Raw genomic sequence first — 22997 nt, 5'->3', positions numbered from 1 at the left:
GGCTAATGCTAAAGCTAATGCTACTAGTCAAGAGGTAGCTAAAATCAGTGATGGAGCCATCACCACCTGTGAGAAAGAGGATGATGTCAATATTAGCGAATAAGTTCTGCATGTTTCTGTGTAGGAGCGATGTGCATAGTGATGTACAATATGATGCACCCATCTAACCCATTATAAGTACAGGGAAGATCTAAACTAAACCAACAGACAAATTGTTCCAGCATTCTTTATTGATAAATAGCAACATAATAAGAAACCCTTAACTCAAGACATGAACAAACAAATGGTGTGCGTGCGTGTGTGTTTGAGAGGCTGAGAGAATGACACAGTGAAGAGGAGACAGAAGATGGACTATTGCATTCACTGTGTCTTTAAGTTATTAATAACATACTTAGAACACTGCTTTGTAACTTGTTGACCTGCCTGCCTGAACCTGTGATATTTTATTTTAAGCTGCCTCAAACTCGCCCAACCTGAAGGTGAACCAGAACCAACCCACCAACCAACTGATCTAACACTAATCGACCCATCTCATAAAGAATATAAATCATTACCACTTGTTCTTCCACCATGATTTCAACCATGAAACAGTGGTAATGACCTTGCAGGAGAAGCTACAGTATACAGCTTAAGTTTTAAGTAGCTAGTAACTGATCATGTTAGCACCATTAGTCATCTCGAGGTTATTATTTCTGTAAAATAAAGGTGTAACTTTTCTCCTGACATGTTTGCTTTGAATCAGATGTTTCCACAGACTGTGCAACTTATCTCTGCTCCTTTGTTCTGCTGGATGTACGTGAAGTCTGTTGCTCAGGCTGTACCAGTAACCAGCAGAGTCTGGAAATATTGAATTTAAATGTTGGGTTCACCCCGGGCAAACATTTTAACTTTAATAATATTCAAATTTTCACCATAGGGTCTACCAAGGGAATGCTATGTGCCTGACAAAGTGATGCATGGAGTACTGAGGTCACCAGTGTGGTCACCAGCTTGGAGAGATTTAAATGTGTTTAGTCCAATTTGGATAGGATTTATTCCCCTAATGGTTTTTGATAGACTGATCACTGAATCCTGTCCAGAGTGTGTATGTGAGTAATTTTTCGCTCCCACCCTTATAACAGCAGCAATTATCTAGCGTTTTCAAACAAACTCCCTGGTTCTCTAAATTCAAATCCTGTCCCTGAGGGATGTCCTTATATTTTGGGTCTTCTGAGTTGGGTATCCTTATACATTTGAGCAAACTGACAACATTAAAAGTATGCAGGATCAACTATTAGTAGTTCTTGTTTGAAATGCACCCATGAGTGTACAGACAACTATCACTTTGATACTGAAGAAAACTTAAAAACATGATCAAGTTCAGACAGAAGATTTCTAAGCGGATTTCTGGATGATATTTGAGATGTTTCCTGTCTATGTGTTAGGATTCACCTCACACAGTATCCTTACCTGACTTTAGGCCCCCTAAGGAGGCTATTGGCTTTATTTTGTGACATAAGCATGTTTATTAAACACCCTAGTCAGACACCCAGTCAGATAAGCCAATACTATAGTTGACATTATACTTTAGGGGTGCAATTTCCCCTAGATACATAACATATTTAGTCATTCAGTGATTGATAACTGCTATGTGCAAAACCACCTTAAGACTAGTTAAACAATGACAACAAATGGTGATTGTGAACAAAGACAGTGACAAATTGCACCTGAGAAAAAGTACTTCAAAAGATAAAGGAATAAATAATGGGAGAATTCATCTTCCTCCATTACAATATTGAGCAGGATATGTCTTCTTGTCTTTGTCCAAATCTATAAACACCGCACCATTGATCTGCATGCTATGAACCACAACAACAGACGTATTATCCTCTTGCTGATATTGGTGAGTAGGCAGTTTTGTTGCTGGTTATTTTTTATTTAATCTCTGCAGGGTGTCTTTGTCGTACTGGCTGTGTTTTCCTGGCAAATGGTGTTAAAGAATCGGATCATTATATCAATTTCAGAGTATGTACAATGACTATACACATTGTTGACTGCCTCCAATGAGCAGAAATAGTTGTGACAAAAACTGCTTGCTTTCCTTTGTAAATAAACATAACTGCCCCCCTGCTTCTGTTGAGTTTTGTTGTGAATTTCCCCAGTGTGAAGGCCTATCTTATCTTACACATATTGTGCGTTTGGCTGTGCAGCATCGTACAGGTTTTTTTTGGGTTAGAATATTGACACTACTCTCAGAATTTACATACATGCTAATTATTCATGGGGAATAATGTTCAAGAAATTATAATGTAAAAATAATGAGCTTAGTGAGTGATCTTATCAAGTCCACTTCAGTATGCTACAAGTCAGTCTATTAATAATTAATACTGCTCTGCCAGATTTTTTGCTGGTGTCTCACTACCTTCATGATAAACGCACATTTTCCGAAATGAAACAAAACTTTCTTTCTTTCAAGATTGTTCAATTTCCCATTGTTCTTGTTCAGCCCAAAACAAAAGCTAATCTGTTACTTACCTGATAGGGGCTGTGTGGTTGTGTTGTGCCCACCAGGACTTTGGTGGGTTGAGGTATCGACACCACAGCTCCCAGTCAAAGCCCTGAGCAGACAGCGGGTACTCCTCAATCTCAAAGGTGTCATACTTGATGTTGTCAAAAGAGGGAGACACCACCCGGGTCCGGTCCTCCTTTATTCGCTGCAGGATAGGTTCTGCCCTGTGGGACGACAGAACGCAGATGGAATGTGTTTGAGGTGTAGATAATGTTAATATAATGTGAGATAATGTGAAAAATACTTATGGTACCGAAGTTACCAAGAATCATCACTAACTTTGCAGCTTTTCAGCCTCTTTTAGCTCTATGTTTTGTTTGAACAAAAAACAGGCTGAGCACACCCACACAACACACACACACACACACACACACACATAGGAGAAGTGGAAGGCAGAGAGACGAAAAAACAGACAGCAACCGAAAATCTGAACAGTTTAATTCATAACCTTTGGTACTGTCAGTGACTAGTGTCTGTATATCTATATATGAGGTGTCAATTTAAGCAGCAGGTGGCAATTGTATTCAACAATAAAAAGCTAAGCTAAACCTACCCACTGCCAGCCAAGAACCAAGCTACAGACAGACAGACAAGACAGACAGCCAGCCATGTAACAACTTTATAAGCCAGAGATATGATGGTGGTTGTGTATCTACCTGCTTGATTTAGTTTAAGTCAGTTAATGCAGAGAATGCAAATTCTTTTACCAATGTTTTTCCTTCGCCAAAGTTAAAAGGCATTAAGTACAGCAAGAAAAACTAAAATAAATACAATAAGCCAGATAACCTAGTTAAAAAGAAGGTAAGAAAATGAAAGGAATGAAATAGAAAACTGTCAGGGATTGTCAGTCCATACGGGAAGCCAGGGAGTAAGTCTGCAGGCCTGGCTGGATTAGGAAGTTCAATCCACCAGCGAGGAGTCAGGATGGAGCTGAATCAAGGTCTGAAGGAGTGCTGGCCAGGGCTCCTCAGGGAAGGCAGAGAAGAATCACTGAGACTGACGGGTATGGAAAGTCCTAAAGCGATTGGAGCGCGCTCTGCTCAGCCTTGTAAGCCATTCCCAGGGTTTTAAATTTAATTTGACAGAAAGTACAGGATGTGGTTGGTGTGAATTTACTGCCAATGACGGTGAGGTTGGCTGAAGCATGAGGAGTTGAAAGGGCCAACAGACAGCCCCTCTGGAACTCCAAATAGGGAACGACTAGAGCCTGGACTACAAACTAGACAGAGCCCTTGATCAGGTAGTATCGAATTCAGTGGATGTTGAAGGCTAAGCTGCAGGGCTGTGGCTGTGATGATGACTCGTAAGATCTCAGAGGCTTGTTGGCAGTAATCATGGGGTGCTGTTGATACAGAGGTGTTGCTGAAGGCGGGGGTGCCAGTGGAGAGGAGCACTTCATGTCAAAGAGAACCAGCAGGTAGATTGACGCTCAGCCACAGATAACAGCACTATGCAATCGGATATGCTGTTTATTTGATTTTTGTTCTGTGTGTTTAGTGCTTCATTTAATGCGTAAACCATGCTGATTCATTATTACACCTAGAAAGATTTATTTTAGATTACCATTTAACTCTTCAAAAATAAGTTGGATTAGTCAGCTAGTTTGGAGAGGTGCGGCAAGGCTGATTAAGTCAGTTCACAACATATCAAAAAAGAGGGAAAAAGCAGTAAATATCACAATTACTGCATTAAATCCTGCACAATATGCCGTTATTCCATTACTGACATGACAACTCATAGCATCATCATAAACAACATGATCTGTGGGAGTTTTCAGCAGTTATAAAAATAGTGACTGTAAGCAGCGATGGAAAGATCTGATACAGTTAACAGAGCTCAAAGAAATCTGACAGGACTGAATCTAAGCCCTCAAACTAAGATCAGACCCAACACTACTCAGCTGTTCGATGCTATGTTGCAGTGCTGTGATCTCAGGCCTGGACTGTTGTAATTTTAGAGTCAGGGTTCCCTGGTCTGGACAATATTCTTGGTCACAGAAAACCCACAAGGGCCATAAGTAAAAAAAATGTGATTATGATTTTGCCTGAATAATAATATGTTTGTAAAAGCATTACTGCCTTTTTAAAAAATGGTGTAACACTTCCAGAGAAATAAACCACAGTTTAAATCATATGAATAATTAGTGTAAAAATAGGGGGATCATGTAGGATCCCATTAATCAAGGAAAAAAACTAATTGAGAAAAAAGTTTCAGGGCCTGAAAGGTTCAGTGTTGGACAAATCAGCACAGCAATCCAAAGGCCAATGTGAAATTGTAATGTAATTTTGAGAGAAACAAAAGAAAATTCCTCCAAAATTCTGAGCATGTCCATCCATTTGGGGTTGGGGCTGGGGTGGGGGAGCTGGAACCTATCCCCCACCCCAGCCCTGCACCCTGGACTGTTTGCCAGTCAATTGCAGGGCCTCACATCTCCAGTAAAATGAAATCTCTTTGCAGTCTTATGAAAAGAAAATCTCATGTCTGGTTAATGAAAATGAGAAAAGAATTTACACCATTTACAATTTACACCGTTGAAGAAAACCACTGTTCATCTGGTTCAAACTGTCACTGTCGATCAGGAAGACACGTTAGATGACTGGAGAGAAAAAAAAATCTTTATATTCTCAGTCCTGGGGGAAAAACTTCCAAAGGCTGTTGTTCAAATGCAAACTACCCTCGACTGTCCCACGAGAGAGAAAACACAAACAAGGCACCGTACCTCAGAGTCATTCATGTTTTATCAGTTCAGCCCCACAGAGATATATGATAATAACATCACATGGTCCCAACATCAGAGAGGAGGGGCGACTCTTTTATCCTGCGCACTGATTGCTCGTTAAGAGGTGAACCTCGCCTCTGGCTTACTTTGCACAGCTCTGTACACACACATAAACACTGAAATGCATAAATCCATAGAGGGACACCGCCCAGTTATTGGAGGAAAAATTATAATCAGGTAGCGATGTAATTAATGCGACCTCCACATCAAGGAAACCTCTGGTAAAGGTAAAGTTTGAAGAGTTTATTCATTCTTTATTAGAGTTTATTTATTCTTTTACCAGATGAATACTGAAATGAGCTGAGTGCTCTGAAACACATGGTGGTAAGTATAAAGTAGTAGTATAGTATAGTACCATTCCATATATAGACATATATATGTGTGTGTGTGTGTGTAGATAAGTAGACCATCATCAACAGTCAATTCAATGTAAAAACAAAAACAAAAAACAAAAACATAAAAAAGCTTTTCATTTAAAATAACAGACTTTGATATGGTTGGTCTTATATATTTATTCAGTGAAAAATGATTATCCTGTGATTAACAGATTCATATTCAAAACCTTGTTGATTGATGATCATTTAAGGAAAGGTTGCCTGCCGTGTTGCGACAGGCTTGGTTGGTACCAACACTAGCATTTACTTGGTTTTCTTTTTAACTCTGGTATAATTAACACCTGCCATTAAACATAGTCATTTCACTAACTGTTACTTTCAAAATATTTATTAGATGTAATCATTCTGTGACCTCTCAGATTTACTTTGTCTTACACACTGATTTAATAAATATCAAATGTATTTTGGGGAGAAAAAAGTGTTACTACAAGTAAAGTAGTACTGTTTGCCTCTGCGCTTGTTTCCATTTCAGTTGCTATGCTGGCTCAATTGACCAGAAGCTCTTCACGACTGATGAGACTAAAATTGCTTTCTTAGGCAGCTACTACTCTGTTAATTATTCTTGCAGATCCCTACACACTGACATGTATATCTCATAATGTAATTATGTTATTTTAGGCATCTTCCATTTGCGTGGAGATTACTTGAACAGCACTATAGCATACAGTAGGTGGACATGATTAGGGATTATTGTGATTACAGTCAGACAATCTCTGTAACACGAAAGACCCTATAATTACTTGTTTTTGACTCAAAATAGCCAACATAGAAGATAATTGCAGTGTACAGCAGAGACAATTATGTAGATCGAGCAGTCAGCCCTTTGTTGGTAATTATACAGTAATTTCTCAATTCTACGAAAAATACATATAAAATGTGCGAGAGGGTGGGCGAGTTTCAAAGCGGAGGAAGGCGCACAGAGGAAGGAGGATTAAGAGGAAAGTATTAGTGGAGGAAGATAAAGGAAAGGACACGAGAAAGGGAGAAAAGACAGAAAGCAAACGAGGAATATACACAATTTGTTGATTATTACGTGTGAAATCCGATGAGTTGCAGAGAGTGCGATGAACACTGGCACAAACACAACATCAACTTATCACAGGAATGTAGCACCAGACCAATAAAAATGTTGCAAATGTGTGTGTGTGTGTGTGTGTGTGTGTGTGTGTTTAAAGAGAGGGGAGAAAGTACACAAAAAAGTGTTTATCGCCAGCTGAGCTCTTTTGTATCTCTGCCAAGAATGATTTCATTAGTCATAGACCAGTACGCTCTCTGTGGCAATATGAGGGAGGTTTTTGTGGGTTCTATGTATGTGTGTGTGTGTGTGTGTGTGTGTGAGACAGAGAGGAGGGGGTGGTGGAGTGGGTTGAGGAGTAGAAGGGTTAAGAACCTTGTGAGTGTCTCTTGTCTAATCTGGAACACAGCAGCAACAAATGTTATTTTGGATGCAACTCAGACATTATAATGAAGTGTGTGTCTGTGTGTGTGTGCGTGCGTGCGTGTAGAAGAGCAGCAAAGCAAGCAGCATGCACAAATGGGTTACCTGCCTGTGAATTGGTATTGTACTTGTGTGTGTGTGTGTGCGCGTGCGCGTGTCCTGTAATTTGAGTGTACGTGTGTTATATTTTTCAGCCTGTCAGAATGATTAACAGGTACACTGCAGTGCTGTTGTATCTGAGTGTTTTAAAGAGGGGGCCCTGACGTGATGAAGTGTCTGCAGCTCACAGAGGCTGACATTAGATGTGCGTTTCAAAGAAAACACCACACGATTTTTGTCAGAAAAGTTAGTTATGATAATGTGTTGTGACGCTCAGCCTCATTAGTGTGAAAAATTAAACATAACCAGCTATACTAATGAATTCAGCCAATTAGGTACTGCTCATATTGCTAAGTACTGTTAGCAATATGAGCAGTACCTAATTCAGCCAATTAGGTACTGCTCATATTGCTAACAGTACTTAGTGGAATCATTAGGAAACATTTCTGCTGGGTGTCAACATACTCGTCATGACAGGACACATAGATGGTATTAATACGAACTAAATGTTAAGTTTGAGAGCTATAAAGTAAATGGGAATTTCCTCATTAAAATGCTAGTGGATGCAACAAGAAAAGCGGGTGCACTGGGATAATAATTCAGGCTGGGAAGTTAACATCAGTCCAGGCTAATCTCCACATTGTGTTTTTTCTTTTTTAAACACAAACCACATCCTCGCTTGCAATACATCTGAATACAAGGGCATTTAGCAGCAGCTTTTCTCCTTTTTTTGTCCCTGCCCCAGCACCCGCAGTCCACTCACTGACTGCTTTAGAGGGTTACTTGGTATGTATGTAAGCAATGTGCGCAAGTTCTGATGTGACATAATGGTAGTTTAGTCAGTCAACTGGGCAGCAGGGATCAGCCAATCAATGCCGTTGTCATTTGATTGCCTGCAAACTCTTACAACACAGTTTACAGTGGAAAGTGGATGAGAGAAGAGAATGCATCTGATGTATCGATGGCAAACTCAGCATACATACAATATGTAAACAGTTTGCCATCCATAAGTTGTCCATGTATATGTGTTCAAAAACATAACTACATACATCAAACTGCCTGTTGTTTTTAATAAACATCAGTGAAGGTAACATCCCTGCACTCTTGCTGATGCACCACAGTGGTTAACATACACTATACAGACAAAAGTATTGGGATACCCAACCATTACACCAATAGGGACTCTAATGACATCGCGTTCTAACAGCATAAACTCTTCTGGGAGGGCTTTTCACAAGATTTTGAAGTGTTTCTGTAGGAATTTTTGCCCATGCACGCAGTGGAGCATTTGTGAAGTCAGACACTGATGTTGGACCAAAAGGCCCGGCTCACAATCTCTGTTCCAGCTCATCCCAAAAGTGTTGGATGGGGTTCAGGTCATGGCTCAAGGGTCAAGCCCAAGTCCTGACAAACAGCCCCATCCCAATACTTTTGTCTATATAGTATACTCCAGCTACAGTTACAGTCACAGCTATTACATTACAGAAGTGATGTTGTTAGCTACACTCCTCTACAAAAATGTAATAAAACATCTGGGCTTTGGCATCAATAGACAGATCATGTGGAGACTCCAAGAACTGACTTCAGGCTTTGTGTCAATGAACAAATATTAAGATAGCGATTACATAGTGGTAGTCTTTTTCAGTAACCATACAGGGTGTTACCTGTACGGATGAAGTGAGTGTGTAGCCCACAGCCCCTCTGTATCACTGAGCATATTAAACACAATTTTTATGGGTGATATAATAACAGCCAGAAATAGCCTTATCAGGTACAAGACATGCATTTTGTGTTGTGGTGGTATCAATGGACAACTAACCAAAACCTACGCATGATTCCCATCAACTCCTTGCATTAAATCCCTCCTTGTTACTTGACTCCACCAGGCAAAGGATGCTTGTGATTCAACTAGAAGTGCTGCAGCGCCTTTCAGAAGCTTCCCAGAAGTGGCTCTTTGCTCTGCTACGCTTAAAATACTCACTAGTGTATTTTTGATACAAACTGCATCAAGTTGCACTGATCACGGCACGGAACAGCGGAACTCATAGAGCAATCAGTCTATTAAAATAATCCAGAGTTTGCAGATTCCCACTTGTTGAAACACAAATAAAAGAAACCATTTAACTATGCAGCCTACTTACCCATGGTAGAAGCACGACCAAATCAACAAAGTCAGGCAGGCAAAAAGCTTTGTTGCTGAAATGCTCCTGATAGTGCCATGACAAAGACAAAACAAAACTGTGTCGCAGAAGTGACATTGTCGAGTTGTGCCCAGTGGGATCAGAAAGTACACAGACACACGAGCAGCTCTGTGAGTGAGTATGCAACTCACAGTAACAATACTGATATGGTAATGTTAGTTTGTAATGTTCATGTTTAGCATATCTGCATGCTAACCTATGCTAATCGCTAATTGTCCTGATGATGGCACAATGAAAATTTAGGAGATCAATAAAGTTCAAAGAATTCTTCTTCTGGGCACCATTAATGTCTGGTATGGGGGGGGGGGGGCCGTGGCCTAGAGGTTGGAGACCCCAGGGAGTCGCCATTTCCATTCCCTCACCGGACTTTCAGGAAAAATTTGGGTGTGGTGGAGTGATTAACGGCAAAAATGCCCCTCCCCTCCATTTGCTGGCTGATGTGTCCTTGAGCAAGGCACTTAACCCCCAATTTTGCCACCACATAAGGTCGTCTTAGGTCTGCCTGGGACACACAGAGACAATACTGATATTCACATTCTGAGATCTAAAATCTGGTGACCTAACAACTTAAATATAGGAAAAAAAAAATCAACAAACTAACATAGCTGTCACTGACACAAACATTAGATCTGTCTCATTGTGTGCAAGACAGATTAAGCTACATGAGTCACAGCATGCTGCAGCAGATTGGACCGTCCACTGTAATTTTGAACAATAATTACTCTTTAGAGTCCACGAAAAGAGCACATCCATCAAAAATTAGAGCCGCCTGTCCCATTACTGTTTAACACAACATCAACTTTGATGAAAGAAACTGAAACTGTTCTTGACATTCCAAAATGTCGCTGTGCAGCGTGAGTAAAAAACTCACAATGCACTGTTGTGTATCATTTTCAGTGATACTGCTGCCACAAATGGAATAAAAATCCTTTAAAAAAATATGTGACTTCTAAGTAAGGATGAGAGATTAACTTTAACAAGGTTCATCATGTTTCTGTCGCAGCTTCGTTCTCTGAATATTTAAACAAAAAAAAACAAAAAACAAAATTAACACCTGAGCCCACCTCAGGCAAAGCTGAAAAGCTGTGTAACAGTGTGTTACAGAACAGCAGATGAGACCTACAAACCTGCCCAGTGAACTGTTAAATCAATCTGTTGTCATGCATCTTTTTCAGCATGTGAGGAATTTTTTCATCTATAATATCACTACACATACACACACACTTTGACGATCAACAGGGATCATCATGTCTTGCAGGCACATGTGATCAAGGTACAGTTTTTGTGATGAATATGTACACATGCAAGTTGGAAAGTTGGTCATTATGGAATGCCACATTTCTGAGCCCGCAAAGGGAAATTTTGAGTGCACAAAAATACATTTTGCAAGCACACAAATTGTATTTTGAGGAAAAATTCCTGGGTTAGGAAACCTTGTAGGTAACAGCACCAATATTCAGTGTCAGATGTTCAAAATCAAGATCCTCAGAGCACCTTTAAGTGCTGTAAATGTGGCTAAATTTTTCTTTAACCAAAGCAGCAGTCAGCATCCATTCACAACTCCATTAGGGATGTTTTTTTGAGCAGTTTTTTGCTCCCAGGAAAGACAGGCGATAACCACAGGACTGCAGGTTTAATTAGGCCTGAGTGGACCACAGCAACTTCAGCTACTTAACAAAATATCTCAAACACCTCTACTTCTCTTTTACACAGGTGAGTCTGGGATTAAATAATTTCATTGCCAGGCTCTCATAATGTTGTGACCTAAAATGCTAATAAATACAGTATGTCACAGCTGCCTCTGTGGCTCTCTAGAGCTGAAGGTTTGCACCTGCTTGAATGATTAATTTACAAGAAAATGGGTCACAGCTACATCAGCTCTCAATAGCACTCAGAAAGACTGGAAATTGAATGATCCCTTTGTGAACCAACTTGTAAATAGATTGTCTTGTGCCATCCACTGTTCTTCACTGCTGCTCTGCCTGATAAACTGATATGTCTTGAGGAAAAACAAAGGCACTGATTTAATCAGAAACCTTTCAAACACAGTGGCTGCTGAATAGAAGCTAACATTCAGTCTCTCATTCTTCCCTCAGTTTTGTTCTTCTTTGTCCAAGCAGGCTCCCTGTAGCTGGACTAGAGGAAGTCTTCAAAAACACACTTGCAACAGTGCTCACCATGCAACGGCCTCCTAGTTGAGATGTGATGTACTTTCCCTGTTTGCACAAATGACGTTTTGCTGCCTGGTTTAACCATGTAGACTGACTGCAGAAGATAAATTGAAGCCTAAACTGTAGAGACCCTGACCTACATGTACTACGACATGTTTTAGAACATTACAGAATGGTCACAGAACCAGCACAATCCACTTCTCGTCCATCGAGCCAGCTCGACATGTTGAGTTTGTTCCTAGCATTTGACACTTGAGAGGGGGCGTTGAAACATTATAGAAATGGTGTATTTAGGTATGTTGTGAATTTAGAGTAATTTAGAACAAACTGAACATACAGATCAATTGGTGAGCAGTGTGAGTGGAGTGTGTTACAGGAACTACAAAGTCTGCAGGGTGTGTATTTTTTCATTATTACACAAGGAGTACATGCTGGCAAAAACACACAATGGGGACAACAACCAAAAATTAGAATATTATAAGAGGATAGAGGAAAAAGACATGTTATATCTGCTACTCCAAAAAAGAGTATTCTTTCAGAGGACTGGCAGTATTTTATATTTCTGTTCTTGTCGACAAATGCCAGGAAAAGACAAAAACCAGCATGTTTTTCTCAATACTATCTGTCTTCCCTATCTTGTAGTCACTACTATTCTTAATATTCTTTAGTGAGTATGTGCAACAGCAGGATCGTGTGTGTCTGATTTAGTCAAAAATAAACTACAGTGTGTGTTTTGATAATGATCATCTTCAGGCTTTGACGTAGGCTTTGGACACACACAGTATGTTTCAGCAGGGGACAATGATTGATTGTTTTGATCTTTTCATGAGAGTTGAGATTTGATTTGCAGAAAAAAAAATAAAATATGACCAGACTTATCCTTGGACACAAGGCAGCCAAGAAAGCTAGACTCCTCGGCTGTCACCGGGTGAACACGAGCACGTTAATGAGGTGACCTTTTAAGGTGTCTGGCTGTGCAACTGTTAGATGTAGCTTTAACTTAGTAGTTTTACTGCAGACATCGCTGCAGTTACAGTGTACAGTACACAGTGAAAGCAGCCGCTCACCATCCGGTGTTGAACTCCACGTGTGCGTCGAACAGAGCGACGACTGGAGCGGAGGCGGCCCTCCATCCACTGACTCTGGACCTGATCAGCCCCTCCTGCTTGTCGTGACGGACTACCTTGATGAAGTCTGGGCTGTGCTGAGCGTTGGTCTCGTCCACAAAGCTCTGCAGGTGCTCTTTCAGCTCCACTGGAAAGAGAACGACATACAAACACACACACACACACACACTGAGAAGTTAAAGTAAACTCACTGATGCCTGTTGCAGAATTGATCTTATCGACAAAGCTCCACAGAAACTCCCACAGCCACACAGCACTCAGGAAATGCACTCTGACTCTGACTGTGACTCTGTGTGTGTGTGTGTGTGTGTGTGTGTGTGTGTGTGTGTGCTTGTAGGTAATGTATATTAACACTTTCAGCATAATCTTTAATAAAAACATACATTCAAAGTTGCTCATTTTAAAGGAGAACCTGCTTTTATAACACAAGCTTTGATCATCTGTCCTATTGACTAGTAACACAACTGATAGTGTGGGTGAAGCAGAAATATCTACATATTTCTGTGTAGTTTTCTTCTGGGGCTGCTTGCTCATGATTTGAGCTCCATACTTCCAATTGTATGCTACAAATTTTCCACACAAAGATGCATCACAAACTGGCTACCAGACACTGAAAGTCCAGCAGAAATGCTCTTGTGCTGTATTATGCAAAGTATTTTTGCAGCTTGACCCATACTTACAAAAAGGAGGATGTCTCAGTGTCTTCTGGCCCAGTTTTTACCATTCTATGCCTCTTTACTTACAGTACAGTATACAGTGTTCTTGCAACTTTCTATCATCAGTTTCTGCAGTCTCTTTCCTCTTTCGGAATGACAGGGCTCCCATGCACAAAGCAAAATAGTTTTCCAGTTTGATGTGGAGGAACTTGATTAGGCTACACAAAGACTCGGACTCAATACCATCCAACAACTTTGGGTTGCATATGAACAGCAGCTGTGTGCCAACACCTGTGGCCAACTTCATTTTTGTTGTTTAAATCCTGTCTGATCACTCCTGTGGGTGAGTGACTGCTCCACTGTACATCCCCACATTACAGTAATGAATTTAGTCAGACATAAGTTATGCTGGAAAAAAAAAAGAAAAAATGAAAGTCAGGTTGTAAGATGTTTTCCCTATCATAAAGTGGGTCTCTACTAGGAAAAATATACAGCGCAGAATTTTCTGTCTGGATTTTGTCAAATTTTTAATCTAAATATGTGTGGAAATACATATAAACACAGTTGAATTACTTTGTGAAGCTGTTGGTTTCATGGCCCAGAATTTCTTTGTGCCAAAATACGTATTTAACATCATATCATCCACCTCTTTTTCTTTCTTTGATTGATTTCATATATGCCTTGTACACATTCAGGTAGTCAGACAGACATACAGGAAGAGATTCAGACACACACACACACACAGACACACCACACACACAAACACACGCACACACAGACTACCCACAGTGGAGCAGCGAACATCTTCATTTCCTCGTTGTGATTTCTCTGTGTTCTAATCCTGCCTGCAGGCTACGGCTGCTGCCTTCCCCTCTCTATTCATTATTACCATCAGCCTGGATTCTCTAGTCTCTCTGTTTTCCTTTAATGAGCCACAGTTTGCTGCTGACCTGGAAGAAAGATGGGCTCATTTAAAACAGGAGTTGGAAGTATTTGAAGTTCACCTTATTGTGTTACACATACATATGAGATTACTTCCTAACATAACAAATCCAGTCGTTAATTAAACGCACCTCCCGTTTCCCAATTAATTTTGAGACGGCTGGTCCCTGCTGTGAAATGTGTTTTTACTCAAATGTACCTGACTGTCTGAACAGCAGGAATACTGTTTGCCAGCAGCCCTTTAAAAAAACTGAAGAACTCTTAGGCTTCGTCCGGCCACACAAGATGGTTAGAAGATCCTCAGTGGAAGATAAATTGATGTATTCTCACTATCAGAAGGAATCAAATGGTATTTGATTTCTTCAAGTTGACAACTTCTTAGATCATTGTTGTGTGCATAATTTTTCACCACCACCAGTGGCAATGCAAAAACAGTTTTTTCAAAGCCTACATTATTTTGCCACTTTCTGAACATTATATATTTTCTTAATCTCATTTTCCTGACAAACAGGAGTCATCTACTGCATTACCCACAATGCCAATTACTCTGAAGTGGTTAAATCTGTCTTCCAGCCCAACGAGGTTTTTACATTTTATATGTGGAAGTCTTTGTTTCGAAAGTAACTGTTGGGCCGTCTGATTTTAGCAGTTCTGGATTATTTTGAAACCTGCCACACTGAAGCTAAAAAAGTTTTTCTGGGTAAATCCATCCATCCATTTTCTATACCCACTTTATCCATCAGGGTCGCGGGGAGCTGGAGCCTATCCCAGCTGACTAGGGGCGAGAGGAAGGGTTCACCCTGGACTGGCCGCCAGTCAGTCACAGGGCTGACACACAAAGACAGACAACCACATACACACACACTCCACCTAGGAGCAATGTAGAGTAGCCAATTAACCTAATGTGCATGTTTTGGGGACTGTGAGAGGAAGATGGAGTACTCGGAGAAAATCCAAGCAAGCACAGGGAGAACATGCAAACTCTGCCCAGAGGGGCCCAGTGCGACAGTGCTAAACACTGCACCACCGTGCCGCCCAGGCTGGATAATTCCTTTTCTAAAACTACAGTTATCTTTTATATCATAACTCTTTGGAGAAAAATTATGTCTATGCAACTTCTCTCAGCACAGTTTCAGTTTGATTTCTAGAAGTGTCAGAGCCTCTTTAATGGCTGATGATGATGATGATGGTGATGCTGCCATGTGCTCAGCCCTTGTAATCCAGGACCTTACTGGATTCAAGTACCTGGGTGTAACACTGGACAATAAACTGGACTGGTCCACCAATACAGAGGCCATCTACAAGAAGGGCCTGAGCTGGCTTTACTTCCTGAGGAGGATCAGGTCCTTTCATGTCTGCAACAAGATGCTGCAGATGTTTTATCAGTCTGTTGTGGCGAGCACCATCTTTTTTACTGTGGTGTCCTGGGTTGCGGGCATCAAGGCAAAGGACGCCAACAGACTGAACAAACTGATCACAAAGGCAGAGTCTGTTGTTGGCTGTAAACTTGGCACCCTGGAGGAGGTGGTGGAGGAGAGGATGTTGGCAAAACTGCTGGCAATCATGAACAATCCCTCTCACCCCCTCCACAAAGCACTGGACAAGCTAAAGAGCAGCTTCAGCAACACACTCATTCAACTCCGCTGATCACGATACAGGAAATCATTCCTATTATTCCTACTTTAAAACTCATCTAGCTCTGTCAGAGCCACAAATACACACCTGGACTAAATCTACCTGTCACCTTTTCCACTCTGAATCCCATCACATATGCATCCGACGTATGTGTACATATATTATTGGTATTATTATTTTTTTTTCTATTATTATGTACTGTTGTTACTACCATTACATACTGTTATTATGTACTGTATTATATAATGTTACCATCAGTATTATTACCATCATCTTGCCACTGCACCACTGCATATACCCACTTACCTTATCTTGTGTTCTTTTGAAAGTGTCCTTTAAGTGTATTTTTATTCTATTTTTTACTATTACTATTGTATTTTTATTGTGCTATTGTATTTTTATTGCATTCAAATATACCGGACTGCTATGACAACCTAATTTTCCCTCTGGGAAGAATAAAGTCATCTATCTCTCTATCTATCTCAGTGCAGCCTTTCACACTACCGACCACAGCATCCTGTTGGACAATAGGTGGGGATATCTCACTTTAGAATGGTTTATCTGTCAAATTCTTTCCCTTGGGCACCTTGGGCACATTATTCATGTAGACATGGTGTTTCTTTTCACTTTTATGCTGATGATATGTTCAGATGTACCTGCCTGTAAGAATGCTGGAATTCTGAGTTCACTTAAGGAAAGCCTTCGTGATGTGAAAATCTGGATGTCAAGCAAGTTTCTTCAGCAGAATGAAACAAAGACGCTTGGATCCCAGCACACGGAAAATCATATTCTACCATCTGTTAGTTCCCTACTGAATGACAATAGTTGTTGATATTTATTAATTAATGATTGACATAATGTGTTTTTGTCATCTTTACCAAAAATATGACCTATCTTAACTTTATACACTTATATACATCTCATTAAGCTGCAACAATCTTTTTATGTGTCTGAACAAGAAGTCTACAAATCAAGACCAGACCGTGAGAGTCTGGAACAATCTGCCCGAGATCAGGTCACCACCAAAACATACTTTTATTGGACAGCCTTTGAGTTTTAATCTTTTCATCTGTTTTCTTTTGTTTCCTTAAACTTTTCTTCCTATATTTTATATTTTTTCTGTTGTTTTTTTTTTAAATTTATTTCATGACTTGAAACAAATAAAAGTGAAAATTTCCCAATAAAATTTCCCACTACCCATGTCACATTACCCTTTATGTTTACAAAGCTTTTTCAGTCAGATATTCAATACACAGTGCCTTTAAACAAAAGACGAGCTGCTTTGGGAAACTGGATCCAGCAATCTCCTTGACATCTTTACTTTCGTAATTATTGCTGATTAATTTTGTCTTCATAATTCTCTTGAATACACACTTAGCCACACTAACTGTTCTATGAGGCTTGTAATAAGCACACAAAATTATTGTTACTATATGAATGTAAAATCAAGAGAATGAGAAAAAATTATAGTTCTGCCTGAGGCTGATGCACAAGCTAAAAGAGTTTATCTGTACAAAGGTTATTTTAGAACATCATACACTCAAATTATTAGGTTCAGCTACAGCTACAGGTACATTGTCAGATTTCACACAGCTTCCACTGGTGTTGTACTTTTTTCTAATATGACAAAGGTATGTTTATACAGAAAGCGACAAAAATGTTTTCCACGTGTCATTTGTGCAAATCTGACCACTCAGCTTTTTATGTTTATCTGTCCTGCGAAATAGCTGTAAGTTAGCCAAAAACAAACTGTGTGTGGGAGTGTGCCTGTGTGTGTTTGTGTTCAACCCAGACTTTGACTGAACTAAGAACTTACAGCTCAGTCTCATTCCCAGGGAATCAAATACTGCCTTTTTGGCACTCTAATATCAGACCAACTGCCCAATGCAAGATAGTTACAATGCAAGAAAGTCCCAAGAGTGGTGGAGGTCAGGGTTTAGTGGTGGGTCAACCAAGAGTTCATGTTGTTTTAATGCCTAAACTTAATCAAAGTGGCATTTCATGCTAAGCATAGGTTAAAGGTTTACACATCAGCCACAGGCAACAAAGGGTACCTCGCACCTCTGGGTGAGACACAAAGACATGACAAAGTGTTGGTATATGATGATTTGGGATAAGAATGTATTGGCGCTCACCAGAAACATTGGTAACTTCCAGAACTTCTTATTTTACTCTGGTCTGTGTATGTTCATGATTCAGATTAATAAAGCTCTGGTATGTGCTAACAATTTTCACTGAAGTAGGATTATTTTCACTTTACATGGACATCAGTTTGCACCATCTAATATTGTCCTTCCACCTAGAAAGACTGTTATGCACTAGTCACCCTGTGAGGCTGTGCTTCTTGCTGAGCTTTGAGCTATATGTTACCATCAGCAGCATGCTCACAATGACAATGTCAACATGGTAATGCATAGCAGGTATAATGTTTACCACGTTTGCCATTTTAGTTTATCATTTTAGCATGATAACATTTGCTAAACAGCAATGACACACAGCTGAGAGTTAGGGATGGGAAAGTCATCACTTTTGCAGGTAAATGGTCATAAATCATCTTGTTGAACAAATTAAAGATTTAACCTGATGGCACCATAAAACGTTAGGTAGTCACCAAAGTTACTACAACAGAAATTTGTTCATTATTTGTTCCCATAAAATTTTCATCCATCAACATATCCCATAGTTTTTAAGACAGGACACTATAAATAATAAACAAAAACTTTGTTGTATGAAAGGCACATTGATACGATGTCTACAAAATTTCATGGTGATTCAGCCAATAATTTTAAGATACTTCATTGTGGACTGTGACCAATGTCTCATGTGATGAGCCATGATGCTGGCTGAAAATATATACCGTGATATAAAGTGTGAGGCTTTTCCACAATTGTCTGACATTTTGTAGACCAAATAATTAATCAGCTCATTTAAAAAAAATATTACATTAAATTCTTACTCGCAACCCCAATTTTGGATGAACTGTTGAATTAGTATAAGCTATGAATTGGAGATTTGGCTAATGGTGAGACAAAGTGATTCAAGGTAATGTCATTGTGACATTAATGGAGGTTTGCATGGCTCACTGATCTCTGATCAGTACGTTGGTGCTTCATGAATACAGCCCCTGATGTCTCTGCTAATTTACTATTCTGGTGGTGACAAAAAATCAGTTTGACTGTGTTTCCTCTTTTGTCTTCATCTAGCTTCAGTTGACCCTCATTTGTCACAATTATACCATGTGCAATCAATAAGCTACAGTAGTGATCATGCACTTTCACTTCCAAAGTTATCTTCCATCAATTATCTTAATTATGAATTGCTGCCACACAACTGTTATTCATGGCAAAGCAAAAGCATTAAATCATATTTACCAGACAACTATTAACTTGAATGGTTGTAATGCATTAGGAGGGTGTAATTCGAGGTAAATGTTGAATCTGTTTATCCCCTCTTTGCTCCACTGATCAGCATTCAACTATATACTGTATTACTGAAGAACAGAGGAGTAGTGAGAAACCCATAAACGGCAGCAGACAGATTACTCATAATGGTAATTACAGATTTGGCTGAAGTGAAATATGTTCCATAGTACGTGATGCAATTATTAATACTGGCCCTCTAACAGACAAGCCCCACCCATGCTTCGCCTGCGACTGCTGTAGTACGTTTTATAGTCTGTTTCCATACAGCAGTGATACAGTTTATGTTTGCACGTCATGATCTCTGTGCACCATTCAAAGAAGACCATAAAATACATAAGACATAAAATAAACAGTCTAGGATTTAGCTCACCTCCAGGAGTCCGTACTTACTGTAATTACTCCACTTTATAGATTTGTGCCCCACAATGTGAGGAAAAACCCTGTGTAATATTCCTACAATATCCCTACAGTGACCTATACATAATGGTAAGTTTTAATAACTTAAAGGAATTTTTTGACATGTTGGAAAACACACTTATTTGTTTTCTTGGGAACAGAGTCAGGTAAGAAAATCAGGAATGCACCTAAAGCAGGTTATTTAACAGATTGGAAGTAGAGGAAACAGCTGGTCTCTTTAAAGTTTCGGAGAGCCATCTCCTGGCTCCAACTTCATACTTAATGCACAGACTTGAGAGTGATATTAATCTTCTCATCTAACTGTCGCAAGAAAGTGAAGTAATGTGTATTTGACAAAATGCTGAACTATTCTCAGTACTGTCAGGGAGACAAATGAGAAGCATTCACCCATTCAGCCCAGTATCACACCCACATCCCACATTTCCTGCTATTTCTCACCATTTACTTTTGTGAAACGAGAGGCCACAGGGTTAAACAACAAACAAACAACAAACAACGTATTTTTCACCCAGCATAAATCACAACATGTTTACGCTTATGCGTTTAAACAGTCAAGTCAGTCTCTAAACCACACTTTTCAAACTCAAAGGGCAGATTGCATCTTTTTTAAAGTAGTACCTTTAGAACTCTTAGGTCCCACCTCTTTTCCGGAGGTTGTTGAAATTCTTGTATTTACAGAGGGTTAAATTTGGTTTATGATATGCCTGTAAGTACAGCATACCTTGTTTTTCCTCAAAAGGCATCCTCTGTGGACCACTACACCCCAACAGATCAAATTCAGAGATCAATGGGCAAATATACATTGATAATAAAGTACCCCCTGAAAATCTATGGCCAAGAGGTGATTGCTTTCATGGAGAAATATTGCTACCAAGAGTAATATAAAAATGGGAAACAACTTTTCATCCCTCCTGAAACTGATTGCTCCCTGTGGAAGGATGAAGGTATGAATGGAGAATAAGCTCTGTGTTCCCGTTTAAACTTTACATTTAAGAGAGGTGGGCATGCTGTCCACAGATCATAAACACAAATTTAGGGGGGAAGTTTTACGATTCTTACCGCTGTTACTGTGGTCATCCACCAGTATGATCTCTTTGAGCAGGTGCGATGGAGTCCTCTGGACGGCTGTGTGGACGGAGCGAAGCAGCACTGACAAGGCCTCATTGACAAAGATGAAGACAATGCTGAGCTGAGGCAGATCTGATGAATATGACATGTTTCTGCACCTAAGGGAGGGTCAACAGCGACAATCAGAGGCTTCCTAATTGTAGCACAAACAGCATCCTTCTATTAAAGGTGGAACCCATACAGATCAATTAATCAATAAACAGTGCAGACATCTATCAACTGACTGACCCATCTGGTCGCAAATCTGGGATTGGTCGGGTGAGGGAGAGGCGGTCGCTAAGGTAGCCATTATAGCCATAGTAACGGAACTTCTTGAGGGCAACCCTTCGACTCTCAGGGCCCAGGTCGTGACCCCAGTGGTTGAACAGCGAGGCAGAGTCTGATGCTGAGTCTGATGAAGACGCGGTGTCTTCCCCGTCCTTTTGAGGGGTCTCTGTGGACAGAAAGAGAGAGACACTGATGTACTTTGGACACACTTTTTTGGGGGCAATAAATTTCAGTATTTTCAGTTTTCTCCGACACTTTTCTCCAAGACCCATGACTCAACACCGTGCAGCCAGATGCCAGCTAGATGACAGCTACCTAACGTTAGGCTGTGGAGAAACTGAATGACGAACGATCTTCCTTCAGTTCTACTCATGATGCTTAGCAGAAAATTTACACTGACCGAGCACTAAGTATGCTGTGTGGTAATCAGACAAAAATCCCATTTGCGGAGAGCTGAAAGAATAATTTCAGCAGCATGAGGGAAAGGATGGAACACAAATGTGATGCGCAACAACAAGCATTTTCATTGTCATTACAAGTAACTCAATCTGGCAGCTGTGCTGATCTATGTGTGCAGAGGTGGACACAAATCCACTAACATGCCCAAGGAGACATGTTTTTTAATCAGCACTGTAGCTTACTGTTAGGTGCAACATGTGCAGCGCCAGCTGCTTCCCATGCATAGTGGAAAACAGTGAGAGTAGAAAATATGCTTAAGGCCTGTTAGGAAAAAAATGCAAACAAGAGATAGCAGACTTGGTGGTTTGAAATATTTATATTTTGTGTGATTTAAAGCATGCAAACGGACCAAGAGGCTGCACTTATTTCATCCCTGCATGATTTGAAACAGCGATGTAGAATGATGCTTTGCAGCGTCCCTGTCACCTGTTCTCACTGTATGGCAGATTTGGAGCAAAGTAGCAGCAGAATCTGAATGCAGCTGTCTGCTGTTTGTCTGAGTCGCTGGAAGACAGGGATCAGCTGACAGAATGAAATATTCATGAGACCGCATACAAAAAACACCTTGACCTGTTGGTGTTGAAAAGGTGGTGAGGCAACAGAAATAAAATTCACAATTAAAATATGAGACACCAGTTCAAATGGTGATTTCTCCATTCACTTTCAACTGCTTACAAGAGCCTGAAAAATAAAACCACTCTAATTAGCAGAACACTGAGGATCACTGTGAGCTTGTGTATAAGGAAACTATAATGACATCGCAGCTATAGTGAATATTTTGTATATGTCTGAAAAGGTTTTGTTTGGAATTTTGTCCGAGGTTTGGAATTGTTTCTGCATTCTCGTGATATATTTTGTAGGATGAGTGGAAGGTATGTTTTTCTAAACAAAGGGGAAAATTGGAGACAAGGGGGTGTTCATTATGTAATTCTTCAAATAATCTGGGCTTTTAAAAAAAGGTGAGGCTTAACTTAACAGACTTTAACTTCCTTTATCATTTTCAAAACTATATTTTTATACCAATAATATTTTATATTAAGTCAAAAAGAGTTAAATAATTTAAAATAAAAACCTCAGAAACAACACAAGTGTAGGGTATGCCATCACTGCGAACACCACACAACATCATTGCAGTGCTGTCAGAGGACAAAGTAAATATCTTCTCGTTGGCTTTGACCAAATGATTGCACAGGTCAAAACAAACACCAGGGATTAATACAACACTCATATACTGATTTTTATGAATAAAAACAGCCTTTTAATTTCAATTTAATTTCAAGATCCTGGCTCGAGTCTGTCAAACGTCACTTTTC

General features: G+C 39.9%; 1 protein-coding gene across 1 annotated transcript in view; it reads right to left on the bottom strand.

Annotated features, from left to right (window-relative positions):
- galnt18a (UDP-N-acetyl-alpha-D-galactosamine:polypeptide N-acetylgalactosaminyltransferase 18a) overlaps nucleotides 1-22997 on the bottom strand; it is a 122428-nt gene that overhangs the window by 37491 nt on the left and 61940 nt on the right. The window contains exons 2-5 of the mRNA XM_046394070.1: nucleotides 21187-21391; nucleotides 20890-21056; nucleotides 12699-12885; nucleotides 2515-2712 (exon numbers count right to left, since the gene is read on the bottom strand). Of these exons, the coding sequence (XP_046250026.1) occupies nucleotides 2515-2712; nucleotides 12699-12885; nucleotides 20890-21056; nucleotides 21187-21391 (757 nt within the window). The remainder of the gene's footprint in view (nucleotides 1-2514; nucleotides 2713-12698; nucleotides 12886-20889; nucleotides 21057-21186; nucleotides 21392-22997) is intronic.

Source organism: Scatophagus argus, chromosome 7 (assembly GCF_020382885.2).
Source record: "Scatophagus argus isolate fScaArg1 chromosome 7, fScaArg1.pri, whole genome shotgun sequence".
NCBI lineage: Eukaryota > Metazoa > Chordata > Actinopteri > Scatophagidae > Scatophagus > Scatophagus argus.
Note: the sequence above shows the minus strand (reverse complement) of the source record. Positions and strands in the feature narration are given on the sequence as shown.